We start from the raw sequence: 17,954 nt of genomic DNA, 5'->3' as shown, positions 1-17,954 counted from the left end.
CTCTACAGTCAAGCGCTCTGCACGACTCTTTTCTTTGAGGCTCGGTCCCGGTGGTGATCATCGGTAACTGGGCACGCCTCTGGCGGCCGAGTATGCCAACTCATGACGCTATCTTGACCGTGGACAGCAGCTATCCTACACACGTCAACAACCGCCGGCGTTTGCCCTCCTCCTTCTACCATTTGGCAACCGCTTTCCAGACCCATCATCTAGACTCTGGCTTGTCTTTGCCTTGGCCCCAAAATGTACGCAATTCACAAGCTTGAAAACCTGAAAGACACTGGAATAATCCGCAAGTTTGCTCAACTCAACGTGGAAGCAATTCGGGCAATCCAGGACCGACCCTTGCTGTACGCGCCCCAGTTCATTCGAGGTCTGGAGTCCTGGAGGGAAGAATTACAACGTAGCCGTCTGGCCTGCTGGATCTGCGTCTACCCCAACGCAAAGAACGGAAGTGTCACGCTGGAGGAAGGCCAATGGGTCGGTATTCATCGACTCCGTGGTCCACTGTCGCCCACGGAATACAACTTCTTCAAAGATGCAAGCTTGGAGACCACAGCCGATGAACTGTGTACTCGCTGGATCGCGGAGCGACTCTACATCAAGCCCGACCATCGCAATGTGGAGTTGGGCAATCTGATCTATTGCACATCTATGGAGTACCTCACCTCTCGGACGCAGTCCCTGCTCCAGCCAAATCTAGCAACGAGCGCAGAAAAGCACGCCGACATTCGGATCTCGTTGACCGCGTACCATGGGACTGCGTCGTTCGGCATCCATCGTGCGGGCACGCTTCGGGCCATTCGAGAGGTGACTCGTGTCGAAGACCTCGACTACGATGGACTTCTAGACCAGGTTCCCGCGGGTCTGCTGGGCACCGACGACTACACAAAACCTGTGGGGACCCTCTCTGAGAGCGTGCAGGATATCATGATTCGGGGTTGACGATGCAGGAAGAAGCGTTCTTCTGTTCTGATTGCTGTGCCGTTTACGATCATTTTGCACTACTGCATTCGACTCGGCCTGCCTTGGACTTCTCTCGATAACGATGACAGCGAACATTCGAACGCCATTCGATGCTAGAAAGAAACAGGCATAAACCGTGTTACTCTGTACCGTACAAGCGCGTTCAAGTCTCAGAAGAAGGGCGAGCTCGCAAATTGTTGATCGTCTCCACGAATCCCTTAGCAAGTGAATGGACCGGGCTCGTGCGTTAACTTTGTTAGCGTCCATTGGAGCTTCCTCTTTCGTCCCTCCCCGCTTCCCCAGCCGCCCGCCCGCGCACCAGACAGATTGCAATTGGACTTCACGTGCAACGACTACGGCAGCGTACAAGGAGAGGCAGGTCATATCACCATGTCCTTTGTAGACCACAGTCAGGTCAGCCTCCGGCGTCCATCACAGCTGTACGGTATTTGAGAGAGATTACTCCCTGTGGTGCCCTTCTGGTCAGCCGAAAATCTGAGATACGACCCAACGGCTAACCGATCGCGAACCTCAGAAACTGATGAGAGCCTATAGCGATACTTTCTGCCGTCCGGGAGAACGACAGATTCCATTGCCATTTGTAGGCCCTGCACGTGCGAAGACCGCAAGCTCGACGCCACGCGCCTGCTTGCCGTCAGTCAGGGTACTTCGATATCGAGAGACGCAGGTTCCGCCCTGACGGATTCGCATAAACGATAACGACAACCCGTACCCATGGATACATCATTCTTTTATTTTTTGACAGGAGCACAAACCTGCATCGACTAGGCACGAACGCTTCGAGTACACTCTCATTCGATCGCGAGTCTGAGAAACTATTTGAAGTCATTTTTGTCGAACGATAACGACCGTTCGATTCATCATTCGGGTTGAACTCCGCCCGACACAAGTTGAAAGCGCGCGAACCACCTCGACACATATCACTCATGACCGTACTGCTGCTCTTCTTCATCTCTCATTAAATCTGATAGCTTCCCCGGAGTAAAGTCCCCACGCAATTTCAATCGCAAGCAAATGGCACCACATACCGAACCAAGTGCACAGCAAGACGGAGGCAAGACTTTCAGAAAAGTGGCACGGAACTTTCAGAGCGAGAGCTCTCCAGCTGGGGCAAAGGATCAGTGTCGACATGTGCAGGACGGAAAAGGCAACGAAAAGTCCCCAGCTGATCAAATTGACCTGGACCAGAATGGGGAGGACCAGACGCGCGAGAGAGGCACGGGCAATCGATGGCGCACAGCAATGATCATGAGCTCCTTCTGCATAGGTGGAGCTCTCGTATCGATTGATTCGGTCATCGTCAGCGTTGCACTTCCCACGATTGCGGATACGCTGAACATGAACTCAGCCGAATATTCGTGGATCGAGTCAGCCTACTTGCTAGCCGGAGCTGCCACGATGCCCGCCTGTGAGCCGGTGTCTGACTCCGTGGGGCGGAAACTGGTCCTGGCCTTTGGCTTGACATTGTTCTTGCTAGGGAGCATTCTTGCAGCTCTTGCCCGCCATCCATCACTGCTGATCGCAGGACGAACTGTACAAGGAATCGGCGAGGGAGCTTTCACCGTCATGGCCAACGTCTGCTTCGCGGACTTGTTCTCGTTGAGCGAGAGAGGCCTTTACATTGCCATGTACGCCGGGGCGAGCTGCCTTGGCGCTGCATTAGCTCCGCTAATAGGCGCCGCCTTGACGAGAGGGCCTGGATGGCGGTGGTGCTTCTGGATAGCTCTGCCATTTACCACTATCGCTTTGGTCCTCGCCCTGATCTTTCTCCCATTCCCACTGGCAAAGTCGCCCAAGCCACAGGATCTCCGGAGAATCGATGTCTGGGGAATTTTGCTCGTCACCTCTTGTACCGTTCTGCTGCTCCTGGGCCTGCAATTTGGCGGCATCTTTCTGCCGTGGCAGTCCGCGGTAGTCATCAGCTTACTGTCGGTGGGAGGCGCGGTACTTCTCGTCTTCATATGTCAGATCTTCTGGCGTCATCCAGCTCGGCCGCTCATGCCTCTCCACCTCTTTCGGAACCGGACTGGTGTTGCTTGTCTCTCGATATCGTTTTTCCACGGCTTCACGTACCTTACCGTGCTGTACTACGTACCGCTCTACATGCAGCTAGTCCTGGAGATTGGACTCATTCGAATCGGTTGTTTGCTTCTGACAACGGCGGTACCGACGACAATTTTTACCATCCTCGCTGCCTTGATCATCCGAAAGACCGGCCGCTACGCTCGGGTCATCCAGACGAGTACTGCTTTCATGGCATTTGCGCTGGGTCTCTCGATCACGTTGCCCGCTTACAGAAGCTGGCCGCGATTGATCCTGTTCCAGCTCATCTTGGCGGTCGGTGTAGGACCTCTTTTCCAAGCGCCGCTGATTGGACTCCAAGCGGCGGTGTCTAAAGATGAGGGTGCGAGCGCATACGCGGTTGCCATCTTTCTACGAACCATAGCTTCTACCATTGGGTTGGTCGTAGGGCAAGTCGTCATCTCCAATGGGATAAAGCAAAAGGCAAGTTTGTTGGTCGCAGCTGGTATCCCGGAAGACCTTGTCCGCAGACTGCAGCGAGATGTTTCTACGCTGGTACAGTTTGGGAAGCTCGGAAGGTTGGGAGCACAGACGCAACAAGTCGCTCTGAAATCAGCTGTGACGTTCTCATTGAGCCGTGTGTGGGTCGTTTGCACTGCGGTGGCTGCAGCTGGTTTGGTGGCAAGTCTTCTGATCGAAGATCTTCCCCTCTCAAGGGACACACCCATGGAAGAAAGCGAGTCTGGGTCGTGAAGTTTCGCTGAACAAGGCGTCCTGGGGTTCTGCACCAGTATCAAGTCGATCATGACACCCCCTAGACAGACCTGCTCGGATTGATCCTGCACAAACCGATCTGTCGCAGAAGGCTAGATCTTCATGGTAGTTGGCCCAATATGTAAGCAGAATTATCCACGTTGCTGTGTCGGCTAGAATCTTGAGCTTTGTGGCTATAAAGGGGCTGTCTCATCGAGCCTGCAGACGAAGTCCCGCAGCTAGTCAGGTTACTAGATTCAATACGCTGTACACTGGCGACACTTCTTCACTCCACAGAGTCGATTACATGATGGTTGTCAGCAGACTACAAGCCATTGCCTCCCAGCTTACGATCTTTTGTGACCTAGGCCAGCAATCTTTGTGGCGTAATTCCACAGGACTATCCAAATCTTTCGCGATTCTTGCTAACGACTTACGGCAGTGTCGGTAGGCTGTATCGCCTCAGTGCCATTAGTGTGGATGTAAGCCATATCATAGTCTAACACTCTTTGTGCAGGCCACTGACGCTGGGTAAAGTACCGTATCGCACAGAGGTGTGTCCAGATCAACCAAGGAACGATGAACGACTGATACAAGCCATACCCGCACCAGAGCTGAGGTACAAGAGCCTTGTAGGGCTGATGAACGGCAACGCGATGCGTGCCTACGCTCTTTGGGCGGCAATCTGCTTCACGATGGCGGCTTGTAGGGATATGCTGTATGTGGCCGACGGGCGCATAAGTATCATTTGTTCCATACTGATGGTCTCGAGCAGGCTTCAAAGGGCTTTACGGACACAGCCGTCTTCTCCAATGCTACAGAGTCCTGCTTGCGCCGTCTGCGCAGCCTTCCTCTGGATCTTTGGCAATTCTCTTCACTACTATTCCATGTATGTATTGGGCTGGAAATATGTCTACCATGGGGACTGCTTCTTTGGCCCACAAAAGACCTTTGTCTCGACCTTTCCATATGGAACGATCCCTTCGCCAATGTACAACGGCAAGGCTATCTCATATCTAGGCAGCGCGCTGTGGAAGGGAAAACCGGCAGGTCTTGCTCTCGCTCTTTGGACATTCGTCGTCCTTAACGTCACGGGGGCGTATGAAGACAATACAACCCGTCAGATGTATAAAGTACAAATCGAAGAGGCAAGGAAGAAGAAAGCTTGAGCTCGTCACAAGCCACTTTTGATATAGCGCTCAGGACCGTAATTACTGTAACCTCAAGATTTTTCGACTCCATTACAACAGCCTCCAGGTGATGGTCGTGTCGATGAGCTCTGCATTGTGCAACACAATCAACCGAACCGTTCAGACGCCGCAATGTGGTGATGTCAAATACTCGGCACGAAGTCATCACCTTGTTGCGATCGAGAGATCCCGCCATGCATGGACGTGATTGACCCACAGTGTGGTGAGGGCATGCGAGTCGACAAAGGAATCACAAGTCACAAGTTAGGCACGTTTGAACGAAGAGCTACGCTGGCGTGTCAATGTCTTGTAGGCAATGTCGTCGGAACGGCACCCAAATCACAGTTGCGTTTTCCTAGAACCCCATCTCCTTTCGTTATCAATCCTGCAATCAAGATATCAAGCGAGAGACGCAATGACTTCCAACGCTTCAAGAAGCACGCTCTCTTTACTGGGTACTATGGCGACAGCGCTCGCTTTGCAGTCATGTTTCCAGCGCGGGTCCTTTGCTGTGCTTTTTGTGCACCTGCTTTGTCTCGAAGTCATCACTTACTGTGTGTATATGGTGGTCATCTATCCATTCTTCCTCAGTCCATTGAGAGGTCTTCCGCAAGCTAAGGTAATATATGCCGCCCATACTACTTCAATGGACGATACACTGACAGCACGTGACCAGGGGGGAAGTTTCTGCTTGGGCATGGGATGGCTGCATACGAACAACCCGCTGGGAACACGTTTCTCAAATGGATGAGAAACGTTCCCAACGACGGCCTCATATTCTATCGAGGGCTATTCTACCAAGATCGCCTTCTCGTCACTAGCCCACAGGCTCTAAGCGAAGTCTTGGTAACAAGGACCTATGATTTTCAGAAGCCCAAAATCTTACGAGACTTTCTTCGCCTCTTCCTCGGGGATGGGCTGATTATCGTTGAGGAAGATCTGCATCAATTCCAGAGGAAGAACATAGCGCCAGCTTTCACGTTTCGCGTTATCAAGGAAATGTATCCGGTCTTTTGGGCAAAGGCGAAGCAGTTCGTCCGAGTCGTTGGGGAGCAAGTTGCCCATAGCCCACAGGAAACATTACACAATGCAAAGGCAGAAGATGCTTCAGTGGTGGAAATAGGTCGTTGGGCAAGTCAAGTCTCGCTGGACACCATTGGAATTGCCATTGGCCAGGACTTCCAGACCCTCGCAAACTCGCAAGATCCGCTCATCGCGAATTACAAAGAGCTCACCAACCCGACCTTCGAAAACCAAATTTACTTCCTCTGTAACATGGTTCTATCCCCAACGTTCGTGTCCGCATTGCCATGGAGAGTGAACCAGCGCAACAAACGTCTCCTCCGCAACATTGCCAGCAAATGTCTAGGCCTCATCGAGACAAAGAAAGAAGAGTTGGAGTCGGGGACCAGAGCATCAAGATACAGTGATGTTCTGTCACTATTGATTGAATCACGAAATTTCTCGACGTCCCAGCTCGTCGACCAAATTCTCACGCTCATGGTCGCTGGTCATGAGACTACTTGGTCCACCTTCACGTGGATCACATTCCTCCTCGCAAGGCATCCGGGAATCCAACAAAATCTTCGGAATGAAGTAACTGAGAATTTACCGTGCCCGAAGTCTGCGGACCCCAGCGAAGTAGACTTCGATTTCGACGTCGCTGAGAAGCTCCCTATCCTCAACGGGGTCTGCAATGAGACGCTCAGATTATATCCCGCAATTCCAGTAACAGCCCGTGACGTGGTAAGGCCTACACAACTAGCCGGTCAACATGTCCCTGCGGGAACACAAATCATTGTTTCACCATGGGCCATCAATCGCGATGAGACACTTTGGGGAGCCGATGCTCACGAGTTCAAGCCTGAGCGTTGGATCGACATTGATGAGGCCGGGAAGCAGCGAGTGAACAATACAGGCGGGACGCATAGTAACTACGCATTCCTGACCTTCTTACATGGGCCTCGAAGCTGCATTGGTCAAGGTTTTGCTAAGGCTGAGTTACGGTTATTGGTCGCGGCATTCGTAGCCTGTTTTGAAATGCAGATGGCGGACCCTCATGAAGTAGTCATTCCATATGGCGTGGTGGCCGTCAAGCCAAAGACCGGGTTGCATCTTAGATTGAAGCGTTTGCCTGTGTGATGAGGATCATCGCTTTGGATCGGATGCTAATCGATATTGCTACCTGGCTCTGGGCTCCCCGAAGGTTTAGTCTTAAGTCTCACTCAAAAAGACGTGTGTAGACGAGGCCTTGTATTTACGAACTTTGGGTGGAGATGCCGTCGTCCTTTGTGGGCGATTGCATGGAAGCCAAGCTGGTTTAATGGTGATTTTCTTCGATAGTAGACCATTCCACAATGGTCCTTCTTTGTCTCGAACTTTCGATGTTCGTTCAAGGTGGTCGGGGGTGGCTAGCCACCTTAAGTACCAGTGTTCCCGTTGCAAGTGAATTCCGTCCAGATAGGACCAAACTAGAGACGTTTTTGACCTGTGTCTGACATTGAGACTATTCTCGGGTTCTAACAGAGCTCTCGGTAGTCAAAACCAGCATTTTGAAGTGGATTCGAAATAGAATGCCTTTGGAAGCAGGCGAGCAGATTTTCACGACAGGTCTGTGCAACAAAGATGACGGGCTTAGATGCAGCTCGAAGTCGTCGAGCCAGATGGAGGCACCAGTACCATTCTGTTGAAGTGATTGTTTGCAGCTTCTGGTGCTTTGTAGACAGTTGCAATCGTACGAGAGGTTTCTGGACTCTTACCCAGCACGATTCGCGGCAGGTAACTTGACTAGTTAGACCGTCTACACGCCATACCTACGAGATGTGTGTTCACATTCTGGTCCTCAGCTGCTGCGGAAACTCAAGATTGAGACGTCTTGTATAACTTTCGACTCTTAGCCTGCACATTCGGCCACAGGTGATTGAAAATTAGGCATCCCGTCCGCTCTGCCATATACAAGCAATCAACCGCCTGATTAGTACTATAGTGGGTGACCATATGGGAATACCGGGTGCTGAATGTTTTGTTTTTTGCTCTTGTTTTGGCTGTGGGCCTTGACGAGATTTCATCGGCAGAATTCCGGGCGGAGCGGAGCTAGCAGGGCAGTAGCGATGGATTGGACAAGGTAGGCAGATGATTCATTGTCATTTTCGCGCATGAACGCGAAATCACCATTTCTTTTGGTGAGAGAATAGTGAATAGAGAAACTCAAAATAAAAAAATAAAAACAACTTCTCCTTACCCCTGAAAACGTCACATGACCGGTTTTCGGCCCCCAACCCGACTTTTGCAGACTGATGACAAACGCGCTAGTACTGTAGCCGTCGTCCTTGCGACAGTAATAAAACCATATGATGCTCGTGCATACGTTGCATCTTGCACCTCGACCAGGACCATGCGACCTTTCACTTACTATCGTTTCGAGACTGCTTTCCGTAACACACATCCTCGCTCGCTTGCGATCATGCACGTTGGAAGTCGCTCGCAATGGCTATAGGCCGCCTTATTAGTCCTGCAGACAGGATCTATTTGCAGGGGTTGAAAGCAGGGCTCGCTGAAGACAGCTGGCCGCGCGTGTAATCTATAAGGATAGAGTTATGGCGGCATACAGTGGGAGACCCTGAAGACAACAGCAATAAAGTCGAAGATGCTGGCTGAGGGCCACATACGTCTATTCGAACTTCTGCCACCAAATCAGACAACCAATCGAGTTGCACCCATCCGAGGCCGAACACATGCGTATCGGCTTTTGGGCACTCCTCAGTACGAGGCGGCTTCTTACGTCTGGGGTGAGCGCGATGTCCAGGCGACGATCGAAGTCGACGGAGAGGAAGTCCTGGTAACTAGAAACCTCGAAGCCGTTCTGAAACGCATAAGGCTTCCTGATCGACATCGATTGCTCTGGGTAGATCAGATCTCGATCAATCAGTCCGACGATATCGAGAAAGTCCAACAGGTGCCGCTCATGGGTCGGATCTATGCGGCCGCGGTTCAAGTGCTAGCCTGGCTTGGAGAGCTGCGAGAGGGAATTGCTGTTGAGGATGCTCAGGCCGCGATCGACATTCTCGAGTTCTTCGATGCACACAGAAGAGACTCAAGTACGCAGGCCCCGGAATGTCTGCGAGACAAGCAAGCCACAGAACGAGCAATGAACGCAATGAGAACAATCGGAGTCACAGAGAACGAGTGGTGGCGGCGGATCTGGACACTGCAGGAGGCTGTCCTTCCAGCTCGAGCCACGATTCTCTGGGGGCCTTGTCAAATCGCTTGGAGTACAGTCCTCAATGGGAGCAATCACCAGATCCCCTATGAACTCGGCAAGTTCATCTATCGGAGCCCTTCGAATTTCCAGTCTTTCAACAATCTGATTACACAGATTCGAGGAGTCGAAATCGAGAAGAGGAATGGAAGTGGACCTCTGATGGCAGCATATCGATGGAGCTTTCGAATAGCGACGGATCCTTTGAATAAAGTCTACGCTTTCATTGGCCTGTTTCCTCCCGGTACTTTCAGGAGAGCCGAGTGCTGTGACTACACGTTACCGGCCGCCACTGTCTATGCTATGTTCACCGCCGATCTGATCGAGCATCACAAGAGCTTTCACCCCATCACGATCTTTGGCCTGAACCGCTTCCATCCGAAGCGCGCGGTCGACCTCCCGAGCTGGGCCATCGACATGGGCATCGATGGTTATGAACTCTCAATACCGTCTGTGTGCAGAGATGGGGACAGCTGGGCGTGGCTATCGATGAACAACTACAATTTGTACAATGCTTCCGGCAACCTTGACATCGACTGGGAGCACTTTGAGTTCAATCCCTTGGACGGTTCACTATCCGTAAGCGCCACGCACGTTGCTGAGATCTGTACAGTTGGCGCAGCTCTCTCTTCCGAAATCATGTCAGATCAAGACACGATCGCGCGAATCAAGGAATGGTACAGCACCGCCAACGACTTCTATCATGCCCAAGATTGGCTAGATCCTGCCCTGAGACGAGGACTTTGGCAATGGCCCGGCTCATTCTGGAGAGGACTGGTCGGAAATCTGGCTCGTGTCATCTACGACTTCGAACCAACCCGTCAAGCGACGGAGTCTGATCTTTTGCAAGTCTATGAGTTTGTTCGAACGGGAGAGCGTAGCTTGGTATGTCAAGAAATCTTTTTGACGATGGTGGAAAGGACTATGTTCATCAGTAAGAATGGCTTGCTTGGTTTTGGGCCCCGGAACGTAAAAGTTGGAGATCAGGTTGTCATATTTCGTGGTGGGAAGATGCCGATGATCCTGCGGAAATGCGATGCCGGCGGTGCTTCGAGCAGTCGGTTCGCTCATGTGGGGCCATCGTATGTCGACGGCATTATGGATTGTGAGCTCGCCGCGGAAGTCGAGAAGAAAAGCGAGGTAGTCACATTGATTTGAAAATTGTATATTAGCATCTCGTGGGTATCAGAGCTCTCATGACTTACTCCTGGGACTGTCCGAGCACTAGCCCGCTTTAGAGTTTCGCATGTGATTCTTGGCGTACCATCCACTACTGCCCTATTGCGATCCAAAGTCTGTTGTCGTATCCAGTTGGAAATTCCTGGCAGAGCCGGTTGATTATGAGGGGCTTTCACTGATGTTGAGAAAGATCTGAACAAGCCTTCGTTGGCTGTTCCTTTAACGAAGCAGCTCCATGGGGTTCAAGCGGAATTTGCGGCAGATGGCTTTCAGATGACATGAAAAGTGCGAGTCTCAGCTTCCACGCGACCTTGATCCCGAAGCTGCCGTATATGTTCTCCCTAAGCATAGTCAGTCAGCTGCAGTTGACTTCGAGGCCTTACACAGGTCTATCGACCCACCTCCATCACACCCGGTACCACAGCATACGCACCCATCTTTCGACACCCCCTTTCGCTTTCGCCAGCACGTAACACAAAAAGAAGATCGCCACCGAACAAGAGACAGATCTCGTCTCCAACTTTGGCCGTCCCTACGCAAAATCCAAACCGGCCGTCTTCTGACAGTACAATCGATGATAAGCCGAGCGCGCGGACGAAATTGTGTAATGAACATACGATGGACCAGCTGTCGCCCTCGTCGCCTTCCACGAGAGACAATAGCCGCTCAGTCTCTGCCTCGCAGGTTCTAGGAGATTGCCGCACGACGTTTAAGAACAATGAAGCCAGGTCTTTGATTTGGAGGGTCTTTCGCCAGAGCTTGAGGGATGGATCTTTCCGCTGGTGCAGCGAGCTCGCTATGTTCGTCATGCTCGCGGAGGTGGTAGCAGAGGAACCGGAGAGCCAAGCCTGGACGAGACGCTGGTATACGGGCTTGTCCTCCTCTTCATCAGCTGACTCGCTGTCCTCATTGCTGTCGTCATCTTCAGACATATCTCCAAGCGAGGAGATGTCCAGAACACAGACCACTCGACCCACGAAGACACCTTTTACGTCCAAAACATTGCCCTCGCTTGAGTACCTGCAAGTCATTGAAACTCCGTCCGAAGCACGGCACCCGTTAGTGCGAGATAAAGATGCAATCTCACGATGTCCCTTCAGTTGTTGGTAGCGCGGCACCCAAGACGGCCAGTCATCTTCCATAGCCAAAGAAGACTTGTTATCAATCGCCAGACCCAGGAGGTACAGACTCCCTTGCTCAACCATGGCAGCGCAGGTCGCTTCAGCATAGACGTCTCTCAATCGCCGCTCGTAATCCATCACCACTCCCAAAGAGTTTGACGCTTTGTCGAGCAGACCAAGCAGACCAAAGACCCTATCCCAGGGATTGCTGGCCTCGAGGTGGCAGTTGCAAAGGAGCAGCTGCGAAAGGGTAATTTGCGAGGAGGGCGTGTCCCTTAGCCGGCAGATCTCTCTCGCGAATAACAGGTTCATAGAGACATCTTTCTTATTCTCGTCCTCGAGGGCTTCTGTGATGTAGCGGGTGAAGGTTCGATGCCACGTCCATCGCACTGCTTTCGCCAGTGTCTCCCATGGAATCGAGGACCCACCCCAAATCATCGTGACGTCTCCCGCTACGACGACTTCCTGAATGATCCAGAGTTGAGCAAACCACCTCGCCCCAAGCAGGCGACCGAGAGCCCTCCAGTCGCATCGAAGTGGGGGATCTTCAGACCAGTATGGAAACTTATCCTTCCAAGCCCACGCAGGCAAATGAAGCTCGCTCTCATCCGAAACTTTGTCAATACAGTCCCCAGCCAGCATCTCCACCGTCTCAAACGCAGCCCCTGCCATCCCATCGTCATCATCATCCCCGAGCCAAACAAACACTTCCCCACCGCTAGCATAAATATCCCTCATCATAGCCACCTGCTTCGACTTCTCCTCCAAGTTCCCTTGATCGATACACACTGCATCGATTCACAGCAAACAGATCGAGCTGTCCAATAAATACGGCACCATGTGCGAAATCACGCCTCTGAGCGCCCGCTCCGCGCTCCCTGGGACTGTCACTTCCTTGCCGTCTAGTAGAATGGTTGCGGTTCCGGGGTTCGCGTCCCATGTGTATGAGATGGCGTGGTATGTAGGGAGGAGTTCGTCTCTGAGAGAAAGGGTTTGGAAGTTGAACTTGAGGAAGGAATTTTGGTCTCGGAGGGTGTTGCGGTTGCCTAGGAAATTGAGGACTCGGAATTCTTTGCGTTTGTGCCGGAGGGGATGGAACTCGTGACCGACGACCACAGGTGCGCTGGCCAGGTCTGAAGACATTTTCAAGGAGAGTCAGTTTGGTAGCGGATGTGGTCAAACTTTCATCGTTGGGGCAAGTTGCGATGTCGTGGAAATAGAGCTCGAGTAGTTCAAGTTAGAGCTGCGTTAGTTCCAGATTCCTATGAGCATTTACTCTTTACGGTCAATTAAAGACGACGATTTCAAGCTCCTGATATGCGTGCTTGATAAACGAGAAACGCTACGAAGTAGCCAGCCGGGCTTCCTTTCACTCAATATGGCGATCCATGACACCTACAAGAATCGACCTTCCTCCGCAAGCCAGTCACTCACGAAATCAAAGCAAGTCTTGATAGTATCGCCATACTGGCCCGGGAAGCTCTCGCAATCTTTGCAAACATCAATGGTATGAGACGCCCCTTCAACGAAGGCGATCGTTTTGTCATCACTGCCTGCGTCGAGATATATCTATCTGAGGTCAGCACACAATCCTGAAACACGGTTGAGTTTGAGTGACTTGCCTTCTCAGCAGCGAGATACTCCCAATGACCCGTCATCCCCATTGTTAGCATCGGTACGTGAATTCCGGACACAGGATTTTGAGTAGCAAGGTGGCTGGACGCCCAGTCGATACCCGTGAAGCTGTCGCCATTGTACGAGAAGTCATCCGTGACGCGGATGGCGAATGTCCTGAGAAAGCGGTTGATAGTCGTTTTCAGTGCTCCTTGCTGGAATGAATCAGCCAGAGACCTCAGGTTTGCAGGTACGCGAACCGAGCGGACGACTTGAGTAGTTGTGGATCCATTCTTGTGCAGAAGTGGCCATTCATGGACGGTGTGCGAGAGGAATTGGGTGTCCTGTGCGAAGAGCTTGTTGTTTCCCCCAACAAAATGTGCATCAGGTATGTAGAAAGGCTCATCATCGCTGAAGGTGCCATTGCCAGCCATGATGATTGCTCTCCTCTCTTCAGCGTACTTCACGAGACGTTGCCAACGGGCAGCAACGCCAGAATGGAAGGCTTCTGCGAAAGCTGCGCTGTAGTTCGCCCCAGTAGAGAGGTAGCCATTGGCAGGTTGAACAAGTTGAGAGATTCGTTGATTTCTGCACCTGTCGTTTCATCGATAATGGCAGGGTTAACGCTTAGAAGGGTCATCGTCGAAGTTCCATAATTTGCATCCAGCAAGACTATGCCATCAGCAGGCTATGCGGCAGTCAGCACGGGTCGACTGCACAATGCAGTCATGGCGTTATAATTACCATCAGCCCAGCCAGACCATCAGAGCATGGATATATCTTCTCGGGGCCATTGCACACAGATACCCCGTTCTCTGCAATGTTCTGATACGCCGCCATCATGGCGCCACAACCGCTGTGTCCGAGAAGGACAACGTGATCGATGTCTGTCTGATTCCGAAGATAGCTCATTCCCAGTCCCACGTTTTGCATCATGAGGTCAAAATCCAAGTCAGAATTCTGCCCGGCCTTGCTGGCGTAGTTGTTCGCACAGAATATGGTAAAACCTCGCGAGGCCAGCTCCGTGCACGCTGTGAATCGAAGGTAGTCACTGCCGGCATGCATTAGGAAGAGCGCGAGACTGGCCTTGTGGCTCTGCACGGCGGGGCGATATAGTCCTCCGACAACGCCGCCACCTAGGGCGATGAGCTCAGACGATGGAAGGGCTGCGTTAAGTGCTACTGTCAAAGCGAAGAGGTGTGCAAGCACAAGCAGAGCCGCTGTGGTAGCGGCCTTGAGGAACAGCATGCCTGGGGTTCTTCCGAGAAGGCAACAAGGGGGATTTCGGAATCTTGAAGAACGAGAGCCCAATGAATGTCGACTTTGTTCCAGTCTTACCTTGTTAAAATGAAGGAGAGGTGAGGTGATGTTGGTTAGATACCAGGAGAGAGCGTGAGGCTGCTCTAGTGTAACCTGCGGCTTCGCCAACGCGATATCTGTTTGAACAGACGCCAGGGAGGGACATGAGGCTGTTCTGGTGTAACCTTCGGCTTTGGCAAGGACTTGAAAGGCTTGGTACCTTGATTACTCCCAGGTGAGATGGTGAAACCATTCACGCACATGCTATGGCTTTGGGATGCATGGAGCTGGTCACTTTTCTAGAGAAACCTTTGTCGGATGTCCAGTGAGAGATATTGTGTAGATTCGGCTGGCCTGATAAACAGGAGACGAAAGAAGCCATACTGTCCTACTAGTCGAAAAGTCCCTGGGCGTAACCACCGAGCCTTCTTCAATCACTTCGTAAACGGATTGTTGCTGTCGGAGTACCGGTTTCCGTTCTGTGCAGTCTGCGTTTTGGGAATGGAGAAGGTGGGAAGTTGGAAGTGTTCGTAGACTATGAATGTATCGCTGGGTATCCATGACTGTCGTTGTTACACTGCGTCAGGGTAAAGTACAGCATACTTGCAGTCCAAGTGTAGGGTGAAGTCCGACAAGCCGGCGACAAGCAGGCGACAAGCTTGCTTCAAGCAAGTGATATTTTGTGAACATTAGCTAGCGGCGGCTGTACCCGATTGGCACGGCCGATCCCGCGATCCAGACGCCAAGACCTTGCACTTTGCGAAAAGCCCCAACTCCGCGACGACTTCGAGACTGTGAAGACGACGAGCTCGCCGAACAACACCGCCCCTCCACCCACCACCCTCGCCCAACATGCGGTACATCTACTCCCAGGAATCGCTGGAAGTCCCAGAGGGCGGTACGTACACCCTCAGAATACTGCAGGATCGTTTGGGTGGACGACGAGACATCTGCACATGGCAGGCGTGGATGGAGTTATTATGTGGACATACAAGCACACTGTACTGACAGAACGTGTCCAACAGTCAAGGTCCACATCAAGACCCGCCAGGTCACCGTCGAGGGCCCTCGTGGCAAGCTCACCAAGGACCTGGGCCACATCGCAGTCGCATTCTCGACCCCGAAGCCCAATGTCATCAACATTGAGCTGCACCACGGCTCGCGCAAGAACGTTGCCACCCTCCGAACTGTCCGCACGCTCATCAACAACCTGATCATCGGTGTTACCAAGGGCTACAAGTACAAGATGCGATACGTCTACGCCCATTTCCCCATCAACGTGAACTTGGACAAGAACAAGGAGACTGGTCTGTACGAGGTTGAGATCCGGTTAGTCGAGCTATAAAAGAGGGTGATGGGGTAGAAATACTGATGTGGATTATAGAAACTTCTTGGGCGAGAAGATCGTGCGCAACGTCACCATGCAACCCGGCGTGGACGTCGAGGCCTCCAAGAACGTCAAGGACGAGCTCCAGCTCACCGGCAACTCGCTCGAGGCCGTATCACAGTCGGCCGCCGACATCCAGCAGATCTGCAGAGTGCGAAACAAGGATATCCGGAAGTTCTTGGACGGTCTGTACGTCAGCGAGCGCGGCAACATTGTCGAGGAGTAGAACGACTCGGACAAGTAGATTTGGGCGCATCGTTGTTTCGTTCGGACTATCATGGCTGGCGTATGAGAGAGAAAGTGGGCATCCATGGGCTATGCTGCGGTTGAAATGGCTGGCCTGGACTCTTTTGAAAGTATCAAAAGGGAGGGAGCATTTTTGGCAGATAGCCTCAGTGAAATGAAGTTCTGAGCTCTACGAACTACATACTCTTTCCGCATCATCCAAGATGGAGTTACGTATGGGGTGTTGAGAGGGGAGTCCTTCGTGAGAAAGAGAAATGGATCTGCTGACGGACGCATGGCTTGACTTTCATTCGTCTTGCTCTACAGCGACGACCCTATGCACACTCATCCCATCTTCACCGCACACCCATCTCCTCAATTCCCCATATCATCCACAATGGCCAGCCATTACATACATAAAAGTACTCTCTCTGTCTCTCATCCGGGGGGTATCATCGACACATTACGAATCTCTCCACGCTCCCACGCCAGGAACCCACAATCCCATAACGATGCCCACGGCCGAATTCCACTGCACCAGCCAAAGCACCCCGAGCGCGGAGCAGACGAGCCCCATCAGCACGACGTCCAGCCTCACAATCGCCGCGCGAGTCCACGCGAAACGCCTGAGCGTGCGAGGCGCAATGCTGACGTGCAGACAGACCTTCACTTAACGTACAAAGTCGGAAACAAATCTCGACAAACCTTGATCTTGGGCTTCTAAGCCTTGAATTTCACCTCGGCGCGGCCTTGTCGTTCCCTCTCGCTTTCTTTTTGTTGGGTGGAGTCTTTCCGGACGACTTCCATGACTCGCTTGCCGCCCATTGCTTTGACGGTCTCGATGAGGCGTTCGTCTTGGTGCAGGGCTTGGACGTCGTCGCCGCCGCCGATGGATTTGCCGTTGATGAGGATGTTGGGGACGGTGCGGCGGCCGGTGGATTTTTGCAGGGCGTCTTGTAGGCCTGGGCCTAGGGGGTGTTCGTCGAGTTCGACGACGTAGGGGGGTGGGGAGATTGTGTAGAGGTTGAGGAGGATGTGCTAGAGATCCGAATTAGTCAATGGGGTCTAGATGTGTTAGGAGGGGGAGATGAGCGTACCTTCGCCTTTTTGCTGAAGGGACAGTACGTCTTCGAGAAGATGATTATGGGCCCCTTCTTCAAAATACTGTTCAACTCCAATTCCACCTTATGTTCCCGTTCCGACTCCTCATCATCCTCCGCCTCTTCCCCCTTCGCAACGCCTGTCGTCTTCGGCTCGACATTGCCCACCTTCGCAACCCCATCATCCTTATCCGAAGCAGGCTTATCATCCACAACCTTTCCATCCTTCATCTTCTTCCTCCCCGCCACGCTCTTCTCCCCAGACGACTCTTTATTCGCATCCTCTACGATAGGCTTCTGTTTCTGCGGTTTCGGCCCCACGTCGTGCTGTGCATCCTCCGTCGCCGCCTCGGTGCTCGCCGTCGCCGTCGCCATCGCAGCGTCGTGCTCTTTCTGCAAGCGCTCGACCCGCTCCAACCGCGCTTGCTCGTCTTCAATGACCTGCTGTCGCGCCGCGGCGTCTTTCTTGTGCTCGATCGCCGCGACGGTCTTTTTGTAGAATTCGTTGTCGTGCGTGAGGCGTTCGCCGTTCGTTACGTAGTAGAGGACCAGCAGGGTGAGGACTGCGACCATTGCTATGACGCGGTATTGCCTGCTTGAAGGCATGGTGGCGGTTGTGCACAATGAGGGGAGGGAGATCGATCCAGCCGTTGCGAATTCGTTCCGTTGTAGAGAATGGAGAAGAATAGAGAAGTCGATGGGGGCCAAAAGAGTGGTGGAAGTGGTAAGAGGTGGTGTGCTGATCTTGTGAGAGCACAACCGCGTGAGAAGAATACGACCCCGTCCCCGTCGTCTGGGTAGGCTCGGAAGCTCTGATAT

General features: G+C 52.4%; 7 protein-coding genes across 7 annotated transcripts; 5 read left to right on the top strand and 2 right to left on the bottom strand.

Moving 5' to 3' along the window:
• Nucleotides 1-243: 243 nt before the first annotated feature.
• M409DRAFT_27377 (uncharacterized protein) lies at nucleotides 244-945 on the top strand (the record flags this gene model as incomplete). The annotated part of the gene is made up of 1 exon (XM_033808548.1): nucleotides 244-945. The coding sequence occupies one exon, from the start codon at nucleotides 244-246 to the stop codon at nucleotides 943-945; it is 702 nt and encodes a 233-aa protein (XP_033663258.1).
• A 1,284-nt stretch (nucleotides 946-2,229) lies between these two features.
• M409DRAFT_37425 (uncharacterized protein) lies at nucleotides 2,230-3,762 on the top strand (the record flags this gene model as incomplete). The annotated part of the gene is made up of 1 exon (XM_033810729.1): nucleotides 2,230-3,762. One exon carries the CDS (start codon nucleotides 2,230-2,232, stop codon nucleotides 3,760-3,762), a length of 1,533 nt encoding a protein of 510 aa, XP_033663257.1.
• Nucleotides 3,763-5,367: 1,605 nt separating this feature from the next.
• Nucleotides 5,368-7,094, top strand: M409DRAFT_69247 (uncharacterized protein; the record flags this gene model as incomplete). The annotated part of the gene is made up of 2 exons (XM_033818199.1): nucleotides 5,368-5,554; nucleotides 5,629-7,094. 2 exons carry the CDS (start codon nucleotides 5,368-5,370, stop codon nucleotides 7,092-7,094), a joined length of 1,653 nt encoding a protein of 550 aa, XP_033663256.1.
• Nucleotides 7,095-8,598: 1,504 nt separating this feature from the next.
• M409DRAFT_58460 (uncharacterized protein) lies at nucleotides 8,599-10,148 on the top strand (the record flags this gene model as incomplete). The annotated part of the gene is made up of 2 exons (XM_033813917.1): nucleotides 8,599-10,095; nucleotides 10,146-10,148. 2 exons carry the CDS (start codon nucleotides 8,599-8,601, stop codon nucleotides 10,146-10,148), a joined length of 1,500 nt encoding a protein of 499 aa, XP_033663255.1.
• Nucleotides 10,149-10,658: 510 nt separating this feature from the next.
• M409DRAFT_58459 (uncharacterized protein) lies at nucleotides 10,659-14,372 on the bottom strand (the record flags this gene model as incomplete). The annotated part of the gene is made up of 7 exons (XM_033813916.1): nucleotides 10,659-10,730; nucleotides 10,791-12,175; nucleotides 12,300-12,732; nucleotides 12,945-13,063; nucleotides 13,099-13,641; nucleotides 13,719-13,812; nucleotides 13,869-14,372. 7 exons carry the CDS (start codon nucleotides 14,370-14,372, stop codon nucleotides 10,659-10,661), a joined length of 3,150 nt encoding a protein of 1,049 aa, XP_033663254.1.
• Nucleotides 14,373-15,275: 903 nt separating this feature from the next.
• On the top strand, nucleotides 15,276-16,036 carry M409DRAFT_69246 (uncharacterized protein; the record flags this gene model as incomplete). The annotated part of the gene is made up of 3 exons (XM_033818198.1): nucleotides 15,276-15,321; nucleotides 15,449-15,752; nucleotides 15,808-16,036. The coding sequence occupies 3 exons, from the start codon at nucleotides 15,276-15,278 to the stop codon at nucleotides 16,034-16,036; spliced, it is 579 nt and encodes a 192-aa protein (XP_033663253.1).
• A 719-nt stretch (nucleotides 16,037-16,755) lies between these two features.
• Nucleotides 16,756-17,741, bottom strand: M409DRAFT_69245 (uncharacterized protein; the record flags this gene model as incomplete). Its single annotated transcript, XM_033818197.1, has 2 exons — nucleotides 16,756-17,073; nucleotides 17,133-17,741. 2 exons carry the CDS (start codon nucleotides 17,739-17,741, stop codon nucleotides 16,756-16,758), a joined length of 927 nt encoding a protein of 308 aa, XP_033663252.1.
• Between the last annotated feature and the right edge of the window lie 213 nt (nucleotides 17,742-17,954).

Source organism: Zasmidium cellare, assembly GCF_010093935.1.
Source record: "Zasmidium cellare ATCC 36951 unplaced genomic scaffold M409scaffold_36, whole genome shotgun sequence".
NCBI classification, from domain to species: domain Eukaryota; kingdom Fungi; phylum Ascomycota; class Dothideomycetes; order Mycosphaerellales; family Mycosphaerellaceae; genus Zasmidium; species Zasmidium cellare.
The sequence above is the reverse complement of the archived record's forward strand: the minus strand, read 5'-3'. Positions and strand labels throughout refer to the sequence as shown.